The sequence below is a fragment of the Sapajus apella genome, unplaced genomic scaffold (assembly GCF_009761245.1).
Source record: "Sapajus apella isolate SASKATOON/1434 unplaced genomic scaffold, GSC_monkey_1.0 scaffold1, whole genome shotgun sequence".
In the NCBI taxonomy this organism is placed as follows: domain Eukaryota; kingdom Metazoa; phylum Chordata; class Mammalia; order Primates; family Cebidae; genus Sapajus; species Sapajus apella.
Window position 1 is genome coordinate 46,482,340 of NW_022436941.1, and position 26,233 is coordinate 46,508,572.

The 26,233-nt window shown below is 34.6% G+C and overlaps 1 protein-coding gene across 19 annotated transcripts in view; it reads left to right on the forward strand.

The window, feature by feature from the left end:
- FAM172A (family with sequence similarity 172 member A) overlaps positions 1-26,233 on the forward strand; it is a 490,654-nt gene that overhangs the window by 297,597 nt on the left and 166,824 nt on the right. For all 19 annotated transcript variants that reach the window (XM_032276079.1, XM_032275251.1, XM_032276394.1 and 16 more), the window contains one exon: positions 25,405-25,521. In XM_032276079.1, coding sequence (XP_032131970.1) covers positions 25,405-25,521 — 117 coding nt within the window. The remainder of the gene's footprint in view (positions 1-25,404; positions 25,522-26,233) is intronic.

The window sequence follows — 26,233 nt, forward strand, 5'->3', positions numbered from 1 at the left end:
GATTTTGTCACCGAGGTGGTGAGCATAGTACCCGATGTATTGTGCAGAGTTTCATATTCCTTCCATTGGCTAAATAAATCAGTGTTTTAAGACGCCTACGTCCTTCTAATGGCTAAGTAAACCACTTCAAATAGCGAACTGTACAGTAGATGTCTGATTCTGTATTTCATATACTGTGTTGCCAAGGAAAATCCCATACATCAGTAGCTAAAAGAAGAATCATATAATTTATTTTTAATATTAGAAATATTTGCTACATACCTGATTGAAAATACATCTACAGCTAAATTTTCAAATTTAAAATTCCAAAGTAGAAGACAATTAAAGTAGATATACTAATATATATTTACAGAGTTTTCTTATTTGCTTGGTAGTATCTATATTGTAGTTGCTGGCATAATTCCTATTTAAAATATTATTTTGATTTTGCTAACTTGTAAAAGGCTCTGTAAAACACGAAATTCCTAAGAAACAATTGGTTTTAATAAAAACAAAAAATAAAAATATTTAGAGAAAAATGTTACACTCTGTTATTTCCTTGAAGGTCTGATAACGAATCATTTTCGATACAGCCTTATAAATTACCTGACTTGCCTTCAAGACCCTTTGACAGGGATAGAGAGAGAGCTTAGTATACTAACTTCGTTTAGTAACTAGGTCTAATCAGATTTTTAAGAGATTCATGGAGATACAGGCATTAACTTTAAAAGAAAAACTGTTCCTGTATCAATAATTTAAACACTATAGAGAATAATCTTTGGTTATAAGGTGAGTTTTTAGTGAATGATGACCGTAATTTTACATTTTGAATGATTTCTGCTGCTATAACATTTTTATTTTATTCTTTGTTCAAGAACTACCTGAGATTGTATGTGGGTTGTTTTTTTTTTTTTAAGATTATTTTCTGTTCTTGAATACAAACATAGTTAAAACTTAACCTTCTGAAATGTCAGCAAAATTCAGCTATGCCAAGAAATTTTAAGAAATCAGTATTTTATTTGCACAGTCTTAAAAGTAATGCTGAGTATTTCTCCCATGATATTTTCTTCTATTTTGCTGCACTCCAGATCCCAGGAAAAGTTTTTAACTAGCCATTAAAAATGACTCATTTTAAGAATTCGCGGGCAGTGTGAGATATTCATCAGTATATATTTACTGTCTGAAGCTGATATAGCTGTAAGGTTTTTTATATCCAATTGATCTATTGCACATGTTCCCTCCCTAGGTTGCAGGACGTGCTTCTATTTGCATAAGGCCCTGGGCAAGGTTCTTTCTTGCATTGATTGGCCTGTCCAAGGCAGCCTGATGTGTTCTTGCATTGATCACTTTGTCTTTTCTTGGAAGACAGTGTTACACTGAGTTCATCTCAAACATTCTAGGGAGAAGGTAAAACTTTACTGCAGATGTCTCAATTTTATTCAGATGTTCCTTTGAGTATAAGCCCTTTTTGCAAGGATAAGTATTGCTTTTTTTTCCCCTAATTTGGATGTTTCTGCAGTTTGAGTGCACTGTAGACTAGATTATATTTGAAAAAGCTACGTTAAAGAAAATTGCTAGAGTATATGCCACTTATCTTGTGCTATTTTTGTTTTTAAAATAGTGTATCTTGCTTCCAGCTTGAAACCATTTTCTTTAAACATCATCTCTTAAACCTAGATGTAAACTAAAATTTACTGGTGTTTGCAATAGGTTACTACTTGTCTTTACTAACTTTATATACATTATAGATTCTTCAGTTTCAGCGGGACATGCATTGCTTTGTGTGTTTAAGAAAATGAGGAGTTTGATTAGTTTCACTATGAAACAGTGGTTTAGGATTATTTGCCTGGTGCTAATCATCATTGTAAGTAATGTTAATGTGAATAGCACAAATTTGTCAAATATGGAAATGATTAAGTAGCTATTATATCAATTATAGGTGAAATATATTTCATTTTATAACATAAAATAGTAGTGTGTCACTTGGTGACAATGGAAAGCTGAACTTGAGGATTTTTCAACTAAATCTGTGAGAAATTGAGCAATGAATGTTTTGCAGCTTAAACACTCTTTATTGGCTGGTCCTTAAATCAACATTTATATTATCTGCCAAAGAACATATTTGCCTACACAGCTAATTATCAAGAAAATGCCCATTACCTCCAACCTATTTGCTAGATATTTAGTGAGGAACTGGTGAGACAAATGTAGGATTCTGTCAAGATGCAGGACAACATCCTCCTCCAGACCAGTTTTCTGTTTTATCAAAGCCTATGTGAATTTATAAGAAGGTTACTTTTGGCAAAGATTTAGAAACGTGTCATGGCTGTATTTGATTATTGTGTGGTTGATAATTAAACTCTGCTACCATAATTCCTTAATGGTTTTAGAAAGCATATTTAGTAACTCCTCCTACAAATGAGGACATTTTTGTGTATACTATGTTATTTTCATTAAACAAGTCACTATTTCTCAATATTGTTAAAGTGTAGAAATTAAATTTTACGGAAAAATATGACATCAGTGATTTCACTCAGTGGTATCACTAGTGTCACTCAGCATATCATAAGCCATAGAAATCTTTTTCTACTTTAATAATCCTGTTTTGTAAAATTTGATACTAAAATGTTAGAGATCATATTTCTTTTGTTTACTTTGGAAATGCTGGCATTCATACATTTAAAAACCTGGAGTGAGTTAAATGTTTATTATACAAGAGCAGTAACTTCAAGTTGTCAGGTAATGTCATTTGCTGTTTTAAGGTGTCTGTAAAAATTTCAGCAATATATAGCTATATAATGAAGTATATACCTGAGTTATATGAAATTTATCTAGCCAGTGTTCACAAATAGAATTATTATACATGTAAATAACATATATGAGAAATATGATCTTATATCAAAAAGTTAGATTTGTGGGTAATTTAAGCTTAGCTAGACTGTCTAAAATTGTTAATCATTGTATATAAATCATAAAAATATGAAAAACATTATAAAATAGAGATGTAACTATTTTCTGAAGATTTAGTATGTGTTTGGTAGTTTAGGGGAAAAATTGTGAAAATACCAAGGAAAAAGACATAAAAGTATTAACATGGAAAACCTCTTCAAGTACTTAAAAACAGCTCTTCAAAACTAAATCCAATCTGTGGAAACACAGATATTACATTGCAACTTTTGTTCAGTGCATCTCAACTTGGTTCAGGTGTCCTCTCTGAATTGGAATTATATAGTATTTGTACATTTTTTCTAGCTAAAATGGAATGTACATCATCTTGCATAATTTACTTGTCTCTCGTGGTTAAATTTGCATATCTGAATGACTGAATATATATCTTAAGCTTCTACTAGATATAAAATAATCTCATGAGTGGAGGAGAGCTCTTTTACCTCAGAAATCAGAAGAGTCTATATATTTCACAGCAACTCATGATCAAACAAGCTAATTCAGATGCTGGAAAGTACTTTTGCTTAGCTATGTGGAAGAACCATTGACTGTGTACAACCAACAAGTGTATGGTGCAACAGGAGATCCGTTGAACACCCTTTATAGGACTGAGTGACAACCCCAAATGCAAGTGACCATGAGCAACTACAACTAGATATAAATAGGCATTTGAGCAGCCAGACTTTCTGACATATAATTCAGTTAAAATTGCTGTATTTCTTTCTCCCAAATTTATACATAATCAGCTTCTTGTATGGACACAAATTGGAGAAATGTAATTCAGTAGTTGGTGGAAAATAAAGGATTGTGGCTTCTGTGTAATTATCAGGAAGGATGCCGTATGATGCCTGCTGTTTTATTACTGCTCAGGTCATACTCAGGATCTTGCACTGGAAGAACACCTTCTCAAGACTCTTCTGTGCAGGGGAATGATGATCTGAGTCTGAAGTATGTTCACCGTGCTCAGACTCTATAAACATATCTGGGAAGACTGGGGGGCTTTGCTGTGAGGTGCTGGGAAACATGAAGATGGTAAAATAGCTGGTAAAAACTTGTTCAGTGAAATCCATTGCTTTTTCCCATATATAATGAAGAAGCACAGAATTGGCAAAAAGCTTTCAAGCTAATGGATTCTCAAATATAGGAATAGTAATTTTTAAATCCTAGAAGAAAGGATGCAATGATTTCAACCTGTTATCATTATTTCCCTTTAACAAAGCATCATATATGTAGATAGGTAATTTCTAGTAGTTACCATGTTTCTGATATGACATATTTGAATCTGAGAATTTCTAATAATGCCATGGTAACTTTGTAGTGAAAAGTATTAATTGTATATTAAAATGCATCCCCTCGTAAAATCTCTAAAGATGTATTTTTTCTGTTTGACTACTGAATAAAATTTGCTATCTCACCATCTAGGACATGCTTGTAGATTTCTTGCCACTCTGTATGATACTTATATCTCTGGTTACTTAAAGCTTAAGTTTTAATTGTAACTTTGATTTTTAACTTGCAGTATATGTACAGATTTCAAATTTTTCAGAATAATCAAAAAATAAACATAAAAAGATTGCTAAAGATATACTTGGTTTTAGGCAAAAGTGTTTCTTTTCTGAGGAATAAAACAGTTACATTAAAAACTATATAATTTCTGAGTTAAAAAAAATTTACTACCTCTTACTCGTTCTCATTTCCTACCCCAATATAATATAAATGAACAATATATGTTGGTTAATAAGCAAGTATTAACTCCCACTGGTAAATATGAGCAGCTCTTAATGATATTTAAAATCTGTAGCTAAATAAATTATGTCAGTCGACTAATATTTCCTTTATGCCGTATTTTTTCTTAACAACTTTTACTAATATTGAATTATTATTGAAAGTATAATACAGTTTTATCATCTTGACGAAAATGTTTTTGGTATAATAAGAGTTGATTAAAAATGTATTATGCCCAGTTATTTGGTTTGTATGTATGATTGCTTAAGTATATGGAAACTCTTAGTGAATAATCCTTACAGATATCATATGCATAAAGAGATGTTTACTTATTAGATACTCAGATGAATATACATATGTTAAGGAAATACTTTCCTTTGAAGTTATTTATCTTTTATATTCTTTTTCTTCCTTTAAGCATTTCATGAGAATCCTGTCATTTGTGGCTGTTTAAAACATATATGCAAAAGAAAATTTGTATTTGAACATTTTAATATAGGCTTTAGGAAGTTAAAGCTAAAACCTCACATTTTAAAAATTTTTCTTTGTATGGTATCTGTGTACATACATTTCCAAACTCTTTGAGATGTTCTAGAAAGGAATCAAATGTAATTACGAGTATGTTAATGCTGATAATAGAGTACATGGATTGCAAACCTTTTCCATTTCTTTTGACCTTGTGGGAATAATAACAGCTCTGAATCACTATTTCTGTCCAGCTGTGTACGAACCTAGCTCCACTATCTTTATAATCCTAACCCAGCATCTCTTTCATGCAACAGGCATGGACCTGCTTACCTTTCCCATTTTCTACAACAACAAAAACCTGACCAGGGATATTTATTCATACATTCCCCAAATCAACACGTATAGAAATGTCATTGAGATAAGTCTAAAAAATTCTTATCTCCAAAAATGGAAGCTTTTCTCTTTTTTTTTTTTTTTAACTTTTAAGTTCAGGGATACATATGAAGGATTTTTATGTAGGCAAACTTATGGATGAGGGTTTGTTATGCAGATTATTTCATCACCAGGTCTTAAGCCTAGTACCTATTAGTTATTTTTCCTGATCCTCTCCCTCCTACCACCCTCCACCCCCCAATAGGCCCCAGTGTGTGTCCTTCCCCTCTGTGTGTTCATATGTTCTCATCTTATATCTTAGCCTTTATAGTTTATTCCTCTTTTTTTTGGGGGGGGGGTGATTGATGTAGGAAAGTTCTAGGGTGGGTTTAGAAATCTCACATCACTTTATGCCTATATTAATAACAAATAACCACCAAGTAGTCTATGGTTGAATTAAAGATGAAAACTTGAAGTATCCATGAAAACAAAAATTTGTAAAAGACATGAAAGAACGTAACAACTTCATATGTATAATGTTTTTGTCTGCCGAAGAGCTGCAGAAAATTACTTGATGTTTAGTGCCAACTGCAATTGCATGCTAAACTGCAAATGTTCTACCAAGGAAAAAACAAGTTCTCATTCCTTGTGGATAGGCACACAAATTTGACTTTTCATTATCACCTATCTAAGCAGGTACCTGTTATTACTGATGTAACACTCTATTTCCATTGGAGGTTTTTGTGAGAAGTAACTCATAATTTTTAATGTAACAAAATGTGTATCCATACAATTAACATGAATGTAAATATATGCATCTACATTATATTTCCTTCTAGATGTTAGCAAAGTACTGTTGTAAGTAAGAAGAGGGTTTTTGTTGTTGTTGTTGTTCGTTAATTCTTAGAGATTTTAGTAGTCTTACCGAAGTTACACTTCTTTGAAAACTCAATAGCAAGCATTTTAGAACTTTTTCTAAATTTGAATAGTTGAAGTTTCAGCTTCTGTTTTAACCAGAAGTTATTGTCAAGGGCCAAAATGCCTGTCTACTGCTAAATATCATTCTGAAATTCTGTTTATGCCTGCTAAACTATTGCATTTGCATCTTCATCCTTTTAAAGATGGAGCAACTTAAATGCACATAGGAATCTTTTTATAAAAGCATAATTATGTCTTGTGCTTTTTAAAATGCAAAACTAGTGCTATATGCATTATTGGTTTATGCAAAAAAGTAATTCACAAATGAACTCTTATATAAATACGTGTTTTAAATAGCCTTGAACTTTTCTTGCCTTGTACTTCTTATGTAAATAAAATTAAGTAATCATTTTTCTTATTATTTTGTTTTTTATTAGAAGCTTCTTTGATACATATATACCCAATCCTCCTGGCTTTTTTGTTTTTCTTGTTTATCATTTTTATTTTTATGGTTTTTTTATTGTATTTTCTTTTTTGCCCCCATTTATGTGCCATCTATGACAAAAATTACTGTTAATATTCATTTTCACAAAACAGAAGCTAACTTTACCTTTTTGACACTTATATCACTCTATAGAGACGTCATTTGTTTTTAAAAGATAACTTTTAAGTTTTCTTATAAGATTTATCAGAGAAAATGTATCTTGACCTAAATTTCATAAAATAGATTTAATGTTTTTTAATATTTGAATTTTGTATTGTATTTGTTTCCAAAGAGAGGATTTATATTTTATTTATTTGTACTTAAGATTTAGTATTCAATAGTCAGAATATACATGGTAAAAGTTATAACATTTTCAAAATCAGTCTCTAATACAGGCTAAATATGCAAATCTCCTAATAACAATAAAAAGGGAAAAATGTCTAAAAATTCTTTACTGGTTTAATTACAATTTTGGGTGGATTTGAAAACCTTCAGACTTCATTCTGGCCATTCCACTTAAGCCATTCAGGCCGTGCTGCCTGTATTGTGTATTCAGCAGTTCCTATTAGATGTCTTCACAGTGAGTGATTCTGCAGGGCTTGCTGACACCCGCTTCATGCATGGCCTGCTGTGCTGGGTGAAATTTTTTTTCTGAGCTGCCTGGAACATTGAAGACATCTTGGCCATGTCAGTCTGTGTACTGTGTGTGTGCATGCGCCCTCACATTGGCACATTCCTGAGCAAATCAGTATTAAATAAATGATGTGGGTGTGCCTTTATATACATGTAAAGCCTAAAATTTGAATAATGGTGAATTTATAATATATTACGTACATATATTTTTAATAATTTAGTTCAGCTAACATTAGCAACTTTTCTCTAGTTTTTATTGTCTGTGGTTATTGACACTAGGGGGCACTGCTTATCCTCCGTTGCATCTTTCTTCAGGAAATGAGTAAAAATACTCAGCTGATTTCTGTGCTCTCACTTTAATTAACAATTGAATTTAGAGAACTCTAGGTTGTTTGGTTCTTTGTTATTCTATTTTTATTTCTAATGCCTATATGTAGTGCTAACAAAGGGGGTTGGAGCTATTGGTTCTCACAAATAAATAGAGTATCCAGTGTCCCATACAGTAACTTTTTCTTCCATTGGAAATGTCATTCTTGGCAAAACCAGAAGGGCAAGTTTGCCCAGTGATGAGGCTTAGATCCCTTGCCAGCTGTGCTTCTAGCCAGCAAGTGTGATGAACAGCTTTGGAAATCAAGTGAGAGAAAGCATTCAAGAGTTAGTGTGATTCATTTGGATAAAGGTCAAAAGAAAGATAAGCATAGGATTAAGAATGAAGAGCACAAATAGCAATAATTTGTACCTTTTTACTTATAAAAATTACTTTAAGTGATCCTATTTGTAATTTTTCACATGTTCCTAGTTCAAAAGTAACTTGAAGCCTTTTAAAACTATATTAAAGATTGCATTTCATTGTCTATTTCAGCTGATCACTTAATAATGGGTAGAAAAGAATTGATGTGCTACCATTCCTAACTCTATTTATAGATTAGAGCTGTGGCTACTAGTTGAAAATCAAGTGACAACATAATTAACCAAACATTTTCAATGATAATTATAGCTTGAAATCTTTTAAAAATTTAAGGATTTGCTCCATTCATTTTCTAGAATCTTATTGTCCATTCTAAACCTAAATATTCATGTTTCAGTCTATAGCACCACCTGTAATCTCTAAGGACATTAATAACATTTTTGTGTTATATGTGCTTTTAAAATAAAATTATCTCTCCCTTCTTGTCCCCCATCTTCCAAATGTAGAAAGCAAGCAGTAGCCTAAGAATATGGACAAGTATTTTACACTGTTCTCCTAATTAATTAAACATGCCAGAGCTGGTAAAAATTTTATATCCTTCTCCGGTAGAGTTATAGCTCTCTCTCTCTCTCTCTCTCTCTCTCTCTCTCTCTCTCTCCCCCCCCTCTCTCGTGTGTGTGTGTGTGTGTGTGTGTGTGTGTGTGTGTGTAAAAATATGCAGTTAAATCATGCCAATCATGCCCTATTTTTATTAGCTGAAGGTATTGATTTTTTACATGAGTAATTTGAATAAAGTATTCTTGCAGATTTTAAAGTTTTCGTGGCATATGTTTTACATACTAACTGAAAAGGGACAAAAAAGATTGCCAGTAGTGTCAAGCTTGGTCTGAACACCAGTAAAATAACTGAGCATAAACACATGGGCAATTTTAAATAAAATTTTTAAATACCTTTGTTTTGCAGCACATTAAATTGATTTCTACTAAATAGGTACATTGATTAGAAATTATTTAAAATTTTTCAAAGAGAAATGGTTATGTGCATTATCCTTGGTTTTTTTCCGTTCTCATTTTCCAAGGTGATTTCTTGATAGTGCTTATTGAATAATATATACTTTTGAATATATTTTTAGTGACTAGTTTTAGATAATTACCTAGAAAAAAATATTTCCCAGGATAATGTGCAGTTCAGGGAGAAATGCTGTTATTTTTCATGCTGGTATTTTTTTTCTAATTATTTCTATATAACATCATAAAAGCATTAGCCAATTTAGATTCATCTCAGATCTTTAGTAATAGATATGTCACTTACTAATAATAGATACTACCTAGTTAGACCTTATCAGTTCATAAACAAAACAATGATTAATCAATATGGGGCAGCTTTTGTTATATTCAACACTTTATAATTTGAAATGTTCGTTTCCTGGTACTAACCATGTACAAGCAATCAGATGCCAGCCCATTTATAATAGGTTTTTCTCCTCCTAGCAGGATGTTGCTTTTGGCTATAAAAAGTTAATTTCAGATCCTGATATACTTGCATTAATTTTTGAGACATTGGCTAGGTGTAGTACAGCAAAGAATAACATGAACATCACACCACTGTGCTGTAGCTAATCGTTTATTACCTCAAGCTAGAGCAGTGTTAATGTGAAGGCTGTAGCATGTCTATAGTAAAGATGGAAACTGACAGAAAGGGTCTTAGAGACAGTTCATAAGAGTCTCGAAAGAGTACCATAACAAGGAGAAGGGGAAAAAAAAAAAAAAAAAAACAGTAACAATATTATCTAAAGGGATACATTTTAATACTTACAGTTCTGGATATCCTTGTAATTTTTATGATTGAAATAAACTATTATCTTGAATAACAGACCCCATTCTCTATCCAAACATCTTTGCTTCAGAATGGGAAAGCTCATTGTAATGTTATCTTTTCAGGACCATAAGTGTTCTCTAAAAAACATATGACTGAGATGTTCATCAGCTGGGATGTTTGCTGTAATTCACCAATAAATTTGAATAATTTGACATAATTTCTGACAAAGATGAATGTTTCCACATTCATTTCCATAGTAAGGCAGTATCTACATGAAGAAACCAGTTTGACTGACTTGACCTGCCAAATTGATCAGAAAAGGAACAAAACAACAGCCATTCAGTCCATGGAATTCAAGCGGTTTATGTGCACAAACCGCCTTGGTGGCCTGTCAACCCAAGACTTATGTAAAAGTAAATCACTTTAGAGTCTATAGTATTACAAGGAAGGAAAGTGCTAGGACATACCGTCAAGGAACTAAGGCATATATGCTCTTAGGTAGTGCACTGTATCAAGGAGTGAAGGAGAGGCATTATCAGTTGTGGAATTTGGAGTTTGATATTGGTGTTATCCCATGTCACACACTAGACGTGACATCTAACTTACTTTACCTGTTTTCTCCTCCATACCAAAAGCAATTGGATTGGATAATTTCTAATGTCCCTGACAACTCTTCATTCTTTTCTTCCATGTGATGGTACAGGTAGAGCCATGTCATCATTATAAATAATATTTAAATGGTTTCATAAACCATTATGTTACTATAAATTCACTTTTATGTAAAAGGCAATAGGAGATATAATTGCATTGCAATTTATAACTATTAGAATGTAAATCTTAAGGCAGTAGACTCTAACCCACCCACTCCCAGACTGAATAAAAAGTGGCATCAAATTGCCTTCTAGAAACGTTTAATTCAATTACTGGAAAATTCAGCAGTGAGTTTATTGTCCTTTTTGTTTGAGGAGGAAGGGGACTAATAGATCATAGTATGTGCTGGTGATTGTGTGGGAAGAGGCAGACTTAGGGAAGCCTTGCTTTTCCAGACAACTTAGTGACAGAAGTAGTATGGTAGATTTCATCATGACACCCACAGTAAGGAATGGCAGGTTGGGTTCTTATGAAAGTGGGTAAGGAATCAGAACTATGGAAACTCAACATTTATTCCTCATTCCTATGCATAGTCTTGTGCTCTAACTGTGGTAGTATCTCCTTTTGTTATGCTTCTGATTACAATAAATGTTCCCCTCACTGAGTCACTTTTATTCTTTTTCAATCTAGATTTCTTCTCTTGACTTCTCTTGAATGTCATTCACTCTACCCTCTTCAGACACATTGATGTTTTGTTGATATTTAACCGCCATTCTTTCATACATATATGCCTGGAAGAACAATATAGAAGCTATCTAGCAATTTATCACTTCCCTTGTACTGCATGTCTTCAGTAAAATTTTTCTGAAAACCCCTTTCTTATTCTCCCATTTCTGTACCATGTCTATTTCACTTATAATCACATTAGATAAAACCTATTCTGTTTTGTATATTGCCTTTTATATTATTAACACTCAGTAAAATAGTGTAAGAATTACAGTCTGTAGTACTGTCAGTCTGTCACCTTTCATGCACTACTTTAGAATTCTGAAAATGTAAATGAAGTAATTAACCTGATATGAAACAGTGACACATAATTGACTTTCTAAATTAGTGAACTACTGACTCTTTTATATCTCTGCCATTTTATAGAATTTCATATTGGCTACTTAACAAAAGGTGTGATGTAACAAAATTCTGCCTCCTACCATAATAAATACTGATGCTTATTAAACACTCTCTACTGTGCTTCCTAAGTATATTTATTTTAAAATCTTGCTGTTCAAATTATTTTATACTCATGAAATTAAGGCAATACTTAATGATAATAGAATAGAGAGCCTGAATCATTGACTTAACTGGTGGAATGTCCTCCAAAGTAGTACTATGGAATAGACACATGAAAGAAAATGGAATTTTTTAAAGTAGCCTAGAGAATAATTCACCTTCATTCACACATAAACCCTTCCTCAGTGTAAATTTTTCAATGCACTCATGCATCAGAGCTGTCAGATGTCTGCCTAAATGACGGGTTTCAGAGCTTTCTTCTTCCTGTTAGTGATCTGAAGTGCTACTCCAGTGTTTTCCATTAGGGTGCATGTTGATAGAGGATACTTGTTGTATAGTGGACTGTTTATGATTCACTAGCATATGAACTCAGAAGTGCTGTTTTGCTACATGTAGTGTATATACATGTTCTCTATCTGTGAAAAGAAGATGCAGCTATATGCATAGAAGTAAGTAGCTACTTTCAATTCAATCCTATCTTTTCTCTCATCCAGTGTTTATATGGTTTTGTGTCGTAAATACAATCCCTAAAAGTCCTATCTCAGATAAACCTTTCAAACCATTTATTTCTGCAGACTTTCATTATCATTTCAGAAATGTGAGATGTGCTTTCATAAGAAAAATGTCTCCAACATACAATCCAAGTGAGATTTTAAAATCCCAACTTAAAGAATTGTCCCACATTTGTAGGTTGGGAAGTGTGCATTTAAACAACCCTTAAAAGTTAGTCGAATAGAAGTTTCTTCAAGTAACCATATTCACTTGTGGGCAATAGAGATTTTAGGTATTTAGCATAAGTTCCTAGGTAAAAGAGCCATCTGGAGATTCTTGTTCAAATATTTTCAAACAATGTAGGAAGCCTGTGACTTCTACTTATTTTAATGATGTCACTTTCTCATTTACAGATGAGTGTCAACCTACACCGTATCTGGCAACTATAAAAACCCACTATTGATTAACACATCCTGTCTTAAGAACATTTAGATGGTTTTTATTGAGCTGGTCAAGAACTACCCCTGACCATATAGGCCAGTCACAACAGTGCTACACCATTTAAGCTCCATAAACCTGAGCTTACATTGAAGAAATGTAATCAAATGAAGATTACCCTGAATTTCTAGAGGAAAAAACTTAGAAGCATTTGAGGGCATAAAACAACTAAGATTGGAAAAGAATCAAAATCTCAAATGTCTTGAGTCTCCAAATTTATATAGGAAAGTTTTTATTTTCTTTGTATCATAGAGAATAAAGGCTGAGATTTGAAAAGCCATCTAGCTGCTTTTACAGTGAAATCTCTCTTTTCATACTTATCCTTCTTTCTCCTACCAACGCCATCAGGTTTGAACATATTATGGCAGATGCTAAGTAGTGATGATTGCATACTTTATTTGAAGTTTGGATTATTTTGCACTTTGATGCATTTCGTTTTGAAATCACAGGTATACCTTGCTTTATCTGACATATACATTTCATTTGAAATTCAGAAAATCCAGTCATTCCCCACTGGATTTATGGGATAATTTTTGAAATTTATGATTTTGATTTTTTTTTTTTTTTTGGCTTTTCAGTAGTCTTCTGAAAGCAGACTTCTCATTCTTTTAGCTCTATGTTTTTCTCTTCATAATACAACATTTAGTGGGATAATATGGTATCTGTGTAAGAGGTCTAAAGTCTAAGAAAAATCTACTTGATCTCTTAGCTATTAGTGAGTCAAATCATAATGTGATCTTGAGTACATGAATAAAGGTGTTAGCCAGTTGGAAGGAAAATTTAGATTTGAATGTATAGGATTAAGATGGCAGATAGGAGGCAGGACTCTTGTATGCAGCTCCCACTCTCATGGACAGAACAGTGTGTGAAGGCTCACATCATGAACGTATGTGCCAAGAACCACCACAAGAACATACCAAGAAAGCCAAGAGAATCCACAGACCCTCCAAAGGAACTGGATCACTGCTGCAGGCTCCCTGAGATGCTGAAAAACTGTGAGTCTGCCTGCTTTCTCTATAAGAGGCTCACAGTCTGGGGCAAGCTCTCAGCCCTGGTCACCAGCTGCCTAGAAATTCACTCAGTGCTGTTGGGGGGCATGGTGGGAGTGAGACTGGCCTTTAGGACTGTGGGCCGCATGGGAGCAGGGTAAGGCCTGTGACTGCTGGCTTTCCCCCACTTCCCTGGGAACTTGTATGACTCAGCAGAGGCGGACATAATCCCCCTGCAAATATTCCTTCATTGGACTGGGAACCACACCCCAACCTGCACAGCAGCAGCAGCAAGCCCACCAGAGGAGAGAGTGAGCCAAGACACACCTATCTCTACCCCCACCTGGTCGTCTTTCTCTACCTGCTCTGCTGTCGGAAGACAAAGGTCATAATCTCTTGGGAGCTCTGTGGCCCTACCTACTGCCTGAGAAACCTGAATACTTAACCAGGTGTCCCTAGGACAAGTTTGCATCCTGCCTATAGAACCACAGCTGATGTGCTCTTGAAAGTGCCACTTCCTGACTAGAGACCAATCAACACAAAACCAGTACACTAAAAAAAACACAACCGAGGACCCTCACAGAGTACATCTGACTCCCCTGCTACCTCTACCAGGCTAGGTGCTGGTATCCATAGCTGCAAGACCTGAAGATGGATCACATCACAGGACTCTTTGCAGACACTCCCCAGTACCAACCAGAGCTGAGCAGACACTCCCCAGTACCAATGTCCCCTTCGCTGAGCCTGCCTTAGTTTTTTTTTGTTTTTTGTTTTTGCCCAGAAGAGCAAAAAACTATAGTGCGGCTCTCAGGAAGACCCATTCCTAGGGGAAGTGGGAGAACACCACATCAAGGGAGTACCTGTGGGACAAAAGACTGAATGGCAGCCCTTGAATCCCAGATTTTTCCTCTGACATAGTCTATCCAAATGAGAAGGAACCAGAAGAATATCTCTGGTAATATGACAAAACAGAGTTCTTTAACACCCCTAAAAGGTCATACCAGCTCACCGGCAGTGAATCCAAACCAAGATGAAATCCCTGAACTGAACTGTCAGAAATTTCTGAACTGTCAGAAAAAGAATTCAAAAAATTGATTATTAAGCTAATCAAGGAGGCACTAGAGAAAGGTTTTTTAAAAAAAATCAGACACATGATATAGGATATGAAAGGAAAATTCTTCAGTGAAGTAGCATAAATTAAAAACAATTACAACTTCTGGAAATCAAGGACACAGAGAAATTCAAAATGCACTGGAAAGTCTCAGCAATGGAATCAAACAAGCAGAGGAAATAACTTCAGAGCTTGAAGACAAGGATTTCAAATTAATCCAGTGTGTCAAAGACACAGATTTGAATGTAGGGTAAACAAATGCTGTAATTTCTGTTATGGCCTGTGGTGGACACTGCGATGCACTACTCAGTTGCACCTTCAATAAAGAACTTATTGCCTCAGCCCTTGGGTGTGCTCTCAGCAGACATCCTTCAACTGTCAATTCCATCAGAGATTGCCTCAGCCACTTAGGTGCCCATACTCAAAGATGGGTTCTGAGCTCTCCTGGGGTTATGCAAGGCTGTGACTGGGGCTGCATATCACTTTGATTTCTCTCTCTGTCCATTATTGCCTCATTTCCCTCCCTTCTTCAGTTGTTGATTGTAAGGACATTCCTTTATAAATATCCTGCATGTTAAACACTGTCTTAGAGTCTTTCCTGGGGAACCCAACTTGTGATATAAGCTGTTTCTAAATGTACGAAACCAGACATTAGCTTCCTAACCATCGCCTTCCCTGATCTATTCCATTTTTATAAATAGCACTTCCATCAGTCCACAAATTTACCAAATTTTTGAGCTATTAGGTGCCAGTCATTGTGCAGGGAATGAGAATGTGGTGTTAACAAATATGGCTCTGCCCTAATGGAGCCTACATTTCAGTGGGAAATACAGTGAACAAGTCCTTGTTGGTTTTATAAGTATTTCAGAAGAAAAAAAAATTAGAATATTATGTATAAATAGCCATGGTAAAAAGATGGGATCTGAAGTTAAAAGATGGAGGCTGTGTGCAATGACTCACACTTGTAATCCCAGGGCTTTAGGAGGCCAAGATGGGAGGATTGCTTGAGGCCAGGAGTTCAAGACCAGCCTAGGCAACATAGTGAGACCTTGTTTCTACAAAAAATATATATATATAATTAGCCAGAAGTGATGGTGTGTGCCTGTAGTTCTAACCACTCAGGAGTTCAAGGCTGGAGGATTGCTTGAGCCCAGAAGTTCAAAGTTACAGTCAACTATGATCTTACCACTGTACTCCAGCTTGGGTGACAGAGCAAGACCATGTCTCTTAAAAATATATAAATAAATAATCTACCTGTGCCACCACTAATTATGTGAATATGATATGGGTGGGTCACTTACTTTCCCTAGGCATCAGCTTCCTCATCCATAAAATAGGTGCATAATCCCCCAGCTACCAGCCAGTGTACTTAAAAAGGAATTGTTCTATCTAATGAGATAATCTATATATAAATACTCAGAATATTAAGGGTCTCTACAGAATGTATCTTAACCTGCCTTCCTTCCTAAAATGTGAGTTCTACCCAGAGGTCAGAAATCATGCCTTCTTCAGCTTTATAGCTATGATCTATGACCTAGAATTTGTTGCTAGAATACTGCCTTCCCTGTTTATGCCAGTTTACAGTCCTGATACTGAAAACAGTACAGGTAATTGGAACCTGAATTTTTTCATAAAAACATTATTAGTTTATAGGGTATTTTGTTAACTTTAGTAAAAGTTCAAATTCACCAAACATTTATGTGGAAATTTAAAGTAAAGGTTTTTAAGAGAAAATTTGTTAAATCACATATCAATACTCTGGATATTGACTATATATGTCTTTGTGGTAGGAAATCTTATCCTTTAACTGTATTTTTTTCCAGAGCAAAAGAAAATGGTATGCTTTAAAACTAAAATGTATTAACTCTCTCCCAGCTAAGTGTGTATGCACAGAATTAGGTTCCTCCTGAACCTAATGATTTTTTTTTGCCACCACTTTTCACTCAGGTTTTGACACTCAAGTACTTATATATCCATGATATACCTGATTATATTCCTGAGTATTCCTATATACTAATATACAATGAATAAAGGCCCATAAGTGATTTTTTAACTATGTATTGTGAATATGCTTGCTACTTATACGTGGGAAACATTTCTTGATATATAGCAGATTTATAAAGTTTTAGTAAATTTTCTCACTTTTCCATCAAAGATTATGTCACCATTTAAATGTCTCCGCTGAGCCTGCCTTAGTTTTTTGGTTTGACAATGATTAGTCCTAACTTATACTTTTATACTGTATCCACTTCACATACATTCATTGTAATTTTCAAATCTGTGTTTTATATTATCTTGCCTACTCTGGTCAGTCTTATTATATAATAAAATATTTTAATCAAACAAGTCAAGACGATGATCACTTAAACTATTTTCTTATGTGAGTGACCCCTTTTACTTTTTCCTTACAATTAACTTGCCTCTTTTTATATAACTTGTCTCTTATATAAAACTAGCTGTTTTCTTGATTGGTAGAGTAAGTTTTTCAAACAGTCACCCTCCCCTCCCACCCCCAACCACATCATGTATTTTGTAGCGCACTTGTCTTCTTTCTCAGCCCCCAGATTGTCAGTCACTTAATGTTTGCTTTTTTTTCCTTTTCTTTTTCTTTTAGACCCATCTTACACATGCTTTTTTGTTGTTGAGAGAGCTTGCACGTGGCAGCATGGTCTAGAAGGAAAGGAAAAGGAAGTTATTACTGCTCTCTTCTGGCCGCCTGCAATAATAAATCATAACTTGCCTTTCCCTAACTAGTGGCTGGAGACTTATCTTCATAAATGCATGTGACCCAAGAAGTTTCAGTTTACACACCCTATCCCTTGGTGTTCTTGCCTGTGGAGAGCCTTTTCCTTCCTGAAATTAGACAAAGGTTGTAAGAATTGAAGCTAGGGCTTCAAAGCACAGGAAGAGAGAATGTTGTCTTATCCTGTTGCTACAGTAGAGATCCAGCTGGCCATGTTTATCTAACCAGTGTGTGAGACTGCTTGTCCATCTGTGAGGGGCTCAGCACGGCACTAAGGCTTGCTCTTAAATTTTGAACTTAGAAACCCTCTGAAATACCTCTTGTATGTTTTCCTACGTGTTTTTAGACAGCTGTATAGGTTTGGGGTTTATGCTTAAATTGATAAGCATTGAGTAGAAGGAAACTTTATAAGCTTTACCTGTTTACCACAGCAGCATTCAACATTGTGTTATACATGTGATGACCAAATTATTTCCCATCCAAACCAGAGCACTGTAACAGGGAAAGGAGACACTATTATTAATTGTGCCAGTTTAATAGTCATAAGCTAAGACTGTCCTGGGCAAACTAGAATCTATAGTCATCTTATTTGTACGTAATTATTTCCTTTAAAATATTTAAGCAAGCCCAAATCACTTTACAAAATCAGGGAAGTAGGGGTGGAGATGGAGGTAGAAGTTGTATGATACCTCAAAACTGTTACCCTATCAGTATGACTTTTGATGTCCCTGAAGAGCACTTAGATACCACATCTAAAAGGAAGGTTATATTTTAGAAACTAGAGATGAATGTCAAGGTAATAATAATAGCTGACATTATTGGTTTCTTACATGCTTTATCTCCTTTATGCTCCAGCAGCCCTATGAAGAGATTACTGGTATTATTCTCATTTGGGTGTTCTTAAAATGATTAACAAAAACTAAAAATCTAAGTACATCTAATTCTAAAGCCTATGCATGCTTTTAACAGTAACACTATACTGCCTTCCTCTGGGCATATTCTATATCTCTGATTTTTTTTTTAATGCAGTCGTTACACTACCTCTATGTAGAAAACAAGGTGGAAAAGCGACTCTTTCCCCCAGCATGGCACTGCTGAGCCATGACTTCATGCTTTATTGCCAACTCAAGGCATTCTGAAAGGGTTCACTGGTGGGTGGAAAGCAGAACTACCACAGTATTGCTTCACCAATTCTGTTTTCATTTTCAAGTGCATAGTGATATGACTAGTCTGGTATGCTGATAACAGGATTTCGAATACACACAGTAATCAGATCTTAGTACTTCTTAGCCATGCAGCTATGGAAGACTTGTACCACATCATCAAGGGAAAAAACAGCCCTTCATACACTTTTTCTTTACGGACCTGTGCCTTTTTTAAAGTAGTATTTGTTATTAAGTGCATTTAAAAACTAAACTTCTGTTGGCTTCCTCTATACGAGTGAGTATAATGCACTTTTTAAAGATTTGGAGTAGTTTTTACATTGCATATTTTTGTGAGATGACCTATTATAATTGTGTACTATGTACCAGGTCCTCTGCTAATTGCTTTACATATTTTTCATTTAATACTCAAAATAATCCTATGACTTAAGTGGATTTATCATCTCCCATGACTTTCACATGATAAAATTGAAGTACAGAAAAATAATTTACTCAAAGTGTCATTACTAGAAATGGCAGAGCATGGACTTGAACCCAGGGAATCTGACTCCACCATCCTTGAATTTAACTATTACACTTAACTTCCGAAGCTTCTACTTTCAACATAGAAATAGTGAATGCAGATTAGAGGTTTGAACTGCAAGTAACAGGAGAGTTGAATGTCATACTCGTCTGAATTTCCTGCTGGGCAGTTTAGTCTTCACATTGTATCTACTGAAGTGTGTGTATTTCATTATTATCACTAGAGGTGCTAGTGCCTTGAGTGACAGAATCAAGGTTTTAGTATTACACCAAAAATGGTATTTGTTCTATTAGTAGCATTCTGTTAGGATAGACTTGTCCAAAAGAATCTTCAGGAAGAATAGTACAAAGTAGTCTCTGACCTTAACAGAAAGACTGCCAAACCCAGAGTTGGCTGATAAGTCATCATGGTACAGGACACACTTGTAACCAGGTGGGCTTGGATAGCACAGGGCAGAGTACCATGAAATGAGGAATATGCAGGCAGAAATATAACGTGATAGGAGAAGTCTGTAATAAAATGTTATACTTTATTAACCCACATAAAGACTGCACTCAGGTAGAGGCACTGAGTGCAATTATGATCTGCATAGTGAAAAGGTACTAGCGTTTTATACTTTTCAAGCCTTTGAAACAACTTAATCTGAAATTTTAACTCAAGGAGCTCTAGAGGGAGCTAATCTATTTATATATATGTATTTTTTTTTTTAAACGCATCTCAAACCTCAACTGTGCTATTAACCGGAGTGATGATTCATTCATACTCATACGGTAGTAATGATCCTTGGATTTATAAATGTACAGTAGTGTCAGATCCTAATCTGAAGCAAATATGTGTTACTTGATTTTCTTTTCAGAATATCCTTTCCTGTACAAGTAATTCACATGCTGTAACCCTCAACAGTACATATGTGTAACACATGTCATAGTTTAAAATGAAAGTAATAGCTTTTGCTGATGGAAGACTCTATTTTTTTTTCAAAACCATGTTTAAAACATATGATATATCCAAACATAGCTATGGTTCTGCATGCACATATACATGCCCCTACCAGAACCCACACTGGCCATTTTAGGAATTTCCTTGGACTTTAAAATATAAGGAGAAGTAATTATTCTGAGTGCCATGGCTGCCAGGCTACAAATACAGGAAGATGAAATTATGCATCTACTTCTTTTAGGTTAGGGTGAAGCCAACCCAATTTAGAGCCTGCTCCTTTAGGTTTGGAGATTGAATTGGGTTGGTTTTACAATTCCCATAACCCAAGGCCCCTGGATTTGAGATATGCCAAAGACTTCATGGCAGAGCATCCCTATAACATCAACGTGTCCCTGCCTTCAAAGTAAATTAAGGCATCTCTTTACCTTAATTCAATTTAAATTAAATTAAATCATAATTCAGTTTGGCAGAAGTGAAGGAATCTTTGTGTTTTCCTTTGTGGAAAGTCATTTATGGTAGAGTTCTGGAAGAAATGAAATTCAGAGAAATGCTAAAACGGTTTTTAAGCACGTAAAGGAAATTGCAGAATGCTTAGGATGACATGAAGCATTTGGAATTTGGCAGGTATCTGTGAAGAGAGTAGGCAGGTACATCATTTGAGGATCTGAGAGAAAGCATGGTGAGGTAAATTAGGTGGACAGAAAAGGTCTGCAGGATTTCTGGAGAGAAATGATAGTAGCTCTGTGGAAGGCCTGCACTGTACATGGAAGGGAGCAGAGGTAGCCTTGCTGGCTCTGGCCCTCCAGCACCTCCCTTTGGTCCTGTGGTCTTCATCTCACCAAATACTCTTAGACAAACTCACTGTCTTGCCACTGTTAGTTAATTTTTTAACTCTTACTCTGGAAGAAAATATAATGATAAACAGGATTTTCCTCCCTCCTTTTCAACCCCATCAGCAGTGTTAATATGAGCTTGCATATAGATGGCATATGTTTTTAATCTATTCAAAGTACTGTACTTGATATTTAGTGGCTTAAACTTTTGTCAGACTAGGAACATGCTACATAATGAAGCAAAGAGCAGATTAATTATGTTTAGCTAAAGTGAAAAGACTACGAGCGGATAAATGGATAGAATTAAGGAAACAAAAATATCAGGTAACAGAGCTACATTTTTTTATTGATGTTGAAATTATCTGTATGATTCATAGGATTTTCTGATTTTCCCTCTTACCCTAGGCATTATTTATTTTAGAACTGTAATAATTTTAAAGTGCTATTGTCAGTTCCTGCTCCTGGCTGATTTCTCTCTTGGCATGATTTTCAGAATTTCAACATTCCTTACTGATCTGGATCTTTTTACCGTTAAAAAAAAATGTCCAAGTGAATAAAATGCTGTATATTTGAAAAGGGAATTAATCAATTGAGTTTATTTATGTAAGAGTGTTACGTATTACTGAGAAGTAGAACTTATGTAATACAGATGAAAGAACATGACATATATCCAAGGTCCAGTCACAGTTTTATCCCTTTGTGTCTGAGTGGCCTTTAACTAGTTACTTAAATTGTCTCAGTTTACTTATCCACAAACAGGGAAAGTAATACAAGTTTTGCATACATTTCCATATTATTTGAGAGTAAAATGAGAATTAATTTGTATTTTATTTTGAAATTTGGAAACTGATATTCAGATTAAAATAAATATTATACACAGACAAATAAAAGCAATATTTTTTTCTTTTTTTTTAATTTTATTGCATTTTAGGTTTTGGGGTACATGTGAAGAGCATGCAAGATTGTTGCATAGGCACACACGTGGCAGTGTGATCTGCTGCTTTCCTCCCCATAACCCACATCTAGCACTTCTCCCCATGCTATCTCTCCCCAACTCCCCTCCCCCCGCTGTCCCTCCCCTATTTCCCCCCAACAGACCCCAGTGTGTAGTGCTCCCCTCCCTGTGTCCATGTGTTCTCATTGTTCAACACCCGCCTATGAGTGAGAACATGCGGTGTTTGATTTTCTGCTCTTGTGTCAGTTTGCTGAGAGTGATGGTTTCCAGGTTCATCCGTGTCCCTACAAAGGACACAAAGTCATCGTTTTTTATGAAAAGCAATATTTTAATTGTAACTTTACCATATATAGCCTATTAAGCCATGGAACTTTAGGATGTTGATGTCTGAGGTGTCAAAATTTGTCATCACTTCTATCCAACTCTTGATACCATACTGAAGATATTGTAACAAAAATGGTATGGAAGTTGACCTTAAGTGTAATTATTTAAGGGGATCTCTTACTAGATACTTCATAGTTCATTCAAGAATATAGGGAGACATTTAGATAACATGGGCTTATCATATTTACAGACTAAGATTCCTTTGAGAATCTCATGAAAGTTAAAGATCTTCTCCTCAGAAAAATATTCATATGCCCATTTAGAAAGCATTTTACAAGGAATTTCAAGTTGTTCATATCAACAGACCATAATTAAGGCCATATTCACCTTAGATTGTTATGTAGAAGGACTTTGATGATATGGCTTTCTCCCTTTCAGAGAGTTTTCCAGACTATTATGGTCTTCTGTTACAGACCATATTATAGAAGGTTTTTTCCCGCCCAGCTGTGCTTCTACTCATTTCTTGCTTTGGCTATATTTCGCCTAAGGTCTGTCTCTTAAGCAAACCCAATTCCATCTCCCCCCACCATTGTCTCTCTTTGGTATTTTTCATCAGTGCTCATTCATAGTGGAAGAAGTAAGGGACAACTGTGACCCAGACTAATAAATGCAAGAAGCAGAGGGTCTGGACAGAAATGGCAGTTACAAGTAGTTCCAGGACTACTAAATTAGGCTGCAGCAAGGCTGAAACAGAGGTAAATAGTCTAAAGAGCTAGCCTGTTAAGATATTCACTTATTCACAATTCTGCTAACCCTAAACAGTCAAATATTGGAAATTCTTTGTTACTGCCTTCATTTGTAAACAGCTATTCATTAAGATCTTCTGGAATTTGGCCATTCCCCACCTATAATAATAAAATATTAAAGTGATTTTTAAATTTTAAAGTATGATAACAGTGTAAGAGAGTATCATATTGCATTATAATGTGATAGTATGATGTAATGATAAATCACGTGTTGTCATTTCCATTGTATGAAATGTCAGCCAGAAAGACAGACTACAGATATTTTCCTCTAGTGATCCCACTAACAACTCTGTATTTTTCCTCCTTGTAGAATTTTAATCCCCAGGTTTTCTACTTTAACACTAACTCCTCACCAATTCATTACTTCATTTAATCTCATTTCACAAATGGCTCTCAAGATTTAGTGTCTTCAGATGCTGTCTTAAATAAATCTGCATATGTTAACAACAACCAGAGCAAAATCCAGGTCAAATATTTTAAAACACAAACATATCCTTAGAATACCAGGAAAGTATGTTCTTATTTTGTACTTCAGCAACAATTGGTCTAGATCTAAAGTGTTACTATTTAGAAAATGAGAATAAGGACACATAATTTCTTCATAAGCCAGATGGATTCACTATTGTGGAATTTTGGGTTTTATTGTTGGTTTAAACTTTTAAGTCCTAGTGCCAATGTGATCCAATGAGAATCTATTTGTAAAATAAAATCTAGAAGAAGGTAGCATACTACTTAATAATTCATGTGAAATATTAAACTAGAGAATTATTTTATACTTTTAAAAATATTATTGGTATTGCAAGATAAAGTTTTACAGTAATATTATGATGTTGGTAACCAATATTGATTTTAAGATTTTTACATTATATAAGCAGAAAACACAGGACACAAACACTTGAGGTGCAGAAATGTTGCTGAGGCAGCATTAACAGTGAGTTGGATTCCCATTAGGTAATATTCATTGAGACAGTATGTGAATATGCTGGGTTTCAAAAAATTTAAAAGAGAGAGAGAGACATTTTAAATTCAGAATGCTAACAGGCATCCTTTGGTATCATAAGCATGGTGTGCAGTGTTCTTTCTCTGTATGAGCTTCCATCACCATTCAGAATTCTTTTTTTTTTTTTTTTGAAGTGCACTATTATATTTTTGATAGACAATTCATAGAAATTAACAGCAAATGATAGATAAATTGTTGTTCTTTTTTTCAATAAAAGAATTTAGAGGGAGAAAAGACATTTGAAGCCAAAAAAAAAAAACCATTATGAAATACAAGGTTACTATTTCTGATATTTTAACTGTAATTTTTTAAGCTTTCTTATGTTTATTATGCCAAATTAAGGTCACTAGTGTAGTAGATTTAAACCTTTTTTCATTTCTTTTGATGTTGAAATTTTAGCTTTTAATTTCTTTATCTGGCAGACCACTGATAAATTCATTATCTTTAAGCCAAGCAACTCTTTTTTTGTTATTTTAGAAGCTATTTTGTTTTGTAGAAATAGCATTCTATAAGAAGGAGTTTTTATACAATGTAATACTTTGTCAACATAAAGAAATATCTTAGGAAGCAAAATTATATTGATAGACTTTGAACAAAAAATATCTTTGTGGGCATTTAAAACACCAAGGAATTACAAGGCCATGGTGAAGAATAGTCTAGTTAAATTGGAAAAGTGAAAGCAAGCTATATCTTCCTTTACTGATATGCCGTCTACTGAAAATTAGTTGAAGTTGGTCCTAAGTGGCTAGCAGTGAACCTCGAGTACTAACTTTCCTGAAGCACTGAAATAGGAAGTGGTAGAAGAAACTTGTAAAAGGAACCCTCAGGGATTCCCCTGTGATCCCTTTAATCCTTGAATTGTCAAACCACATGGAAAATAATAGAGCTGTGTAGTTCTAGGACTTAAGTGGTATTATCTTTTTAAAGGAAAATATTAGGTCTTTTCACATTTCTGGACAAGAATAGGGTATGTATTCAGTGCAAAAAAGAGTAACTTTGAACCAGAGATGCATGCTTTTTCATTTTTAATATAATATTATTGTTATTTCTGACTAAGCAGGCTGCACCCAGTAGGAAAAACAATTATAACCAATATTTTATTTTCCTTTTTTGAAACAGATGATTCAACGAGAAGCAGATGTAAAAAATAAGGTAACTGCTGTGGCATTGACAGACTCTGTTCACAATGTGTGGCATCAAGAAGCTGGCAAAACGATTCGAGAATGGATGAGAGAGGTGAGACTTGTTTTTGTTTTTTTGTTTGTTTGTTTGTTTTGTCTTTTTTTTTTAGTGCTGAGATGAATGGATGTGAGTCTTTTTATCTTGGGCCTCCACCAACCTGTAACTCCTCCCATCCTCAAATTCCCTTTCTAGTGGCAGAACATTGAGAGGAAATAGAAAAGGCTAGACATGCTTAAAATAATAATAGAAAACTCGTGTGAAGAACTAATATTTTTGAAAGCCCTCCTCTTTTCTTTTCGGTTTTCTACAGAACAGTATATATGTGTAGTGTTCGATCTATGGTAGGAACTTTGGCTGAAAAAGGTCATGGAGTCAGGAGATTCTTATTCCCTGATGCTTAATTTTTCCACTAGCTATTTAGCATTGGTGCTGCTTAGTTACAAGAAAGAAGCATAACGTACACTTGGTCTCCTTTTCTTCTTGAAAGGCAGTCAGTATGTGCCACTCTTAAATGGATTGGCTGACTACATCCAGTTGAGGGAAGAGAAGAAAAAAGCTGAAATACTGTTATGCCAGACCCTTGAGCTAAGAGAAACCCAGGGGCTAGCTATGGTTCAGCCTCAGGCTAAGAAAGCTTCTTTTCACGCTTCCTAAGGGCTGGTGAACCTGAAAACTAACAAGGACTCATTGAATATGCTCCCATTATTATTATTATTATTTTAACTTTCAGCCTGTTATTTTTTTTTTTTTTTTTTTTTTTTTTTTT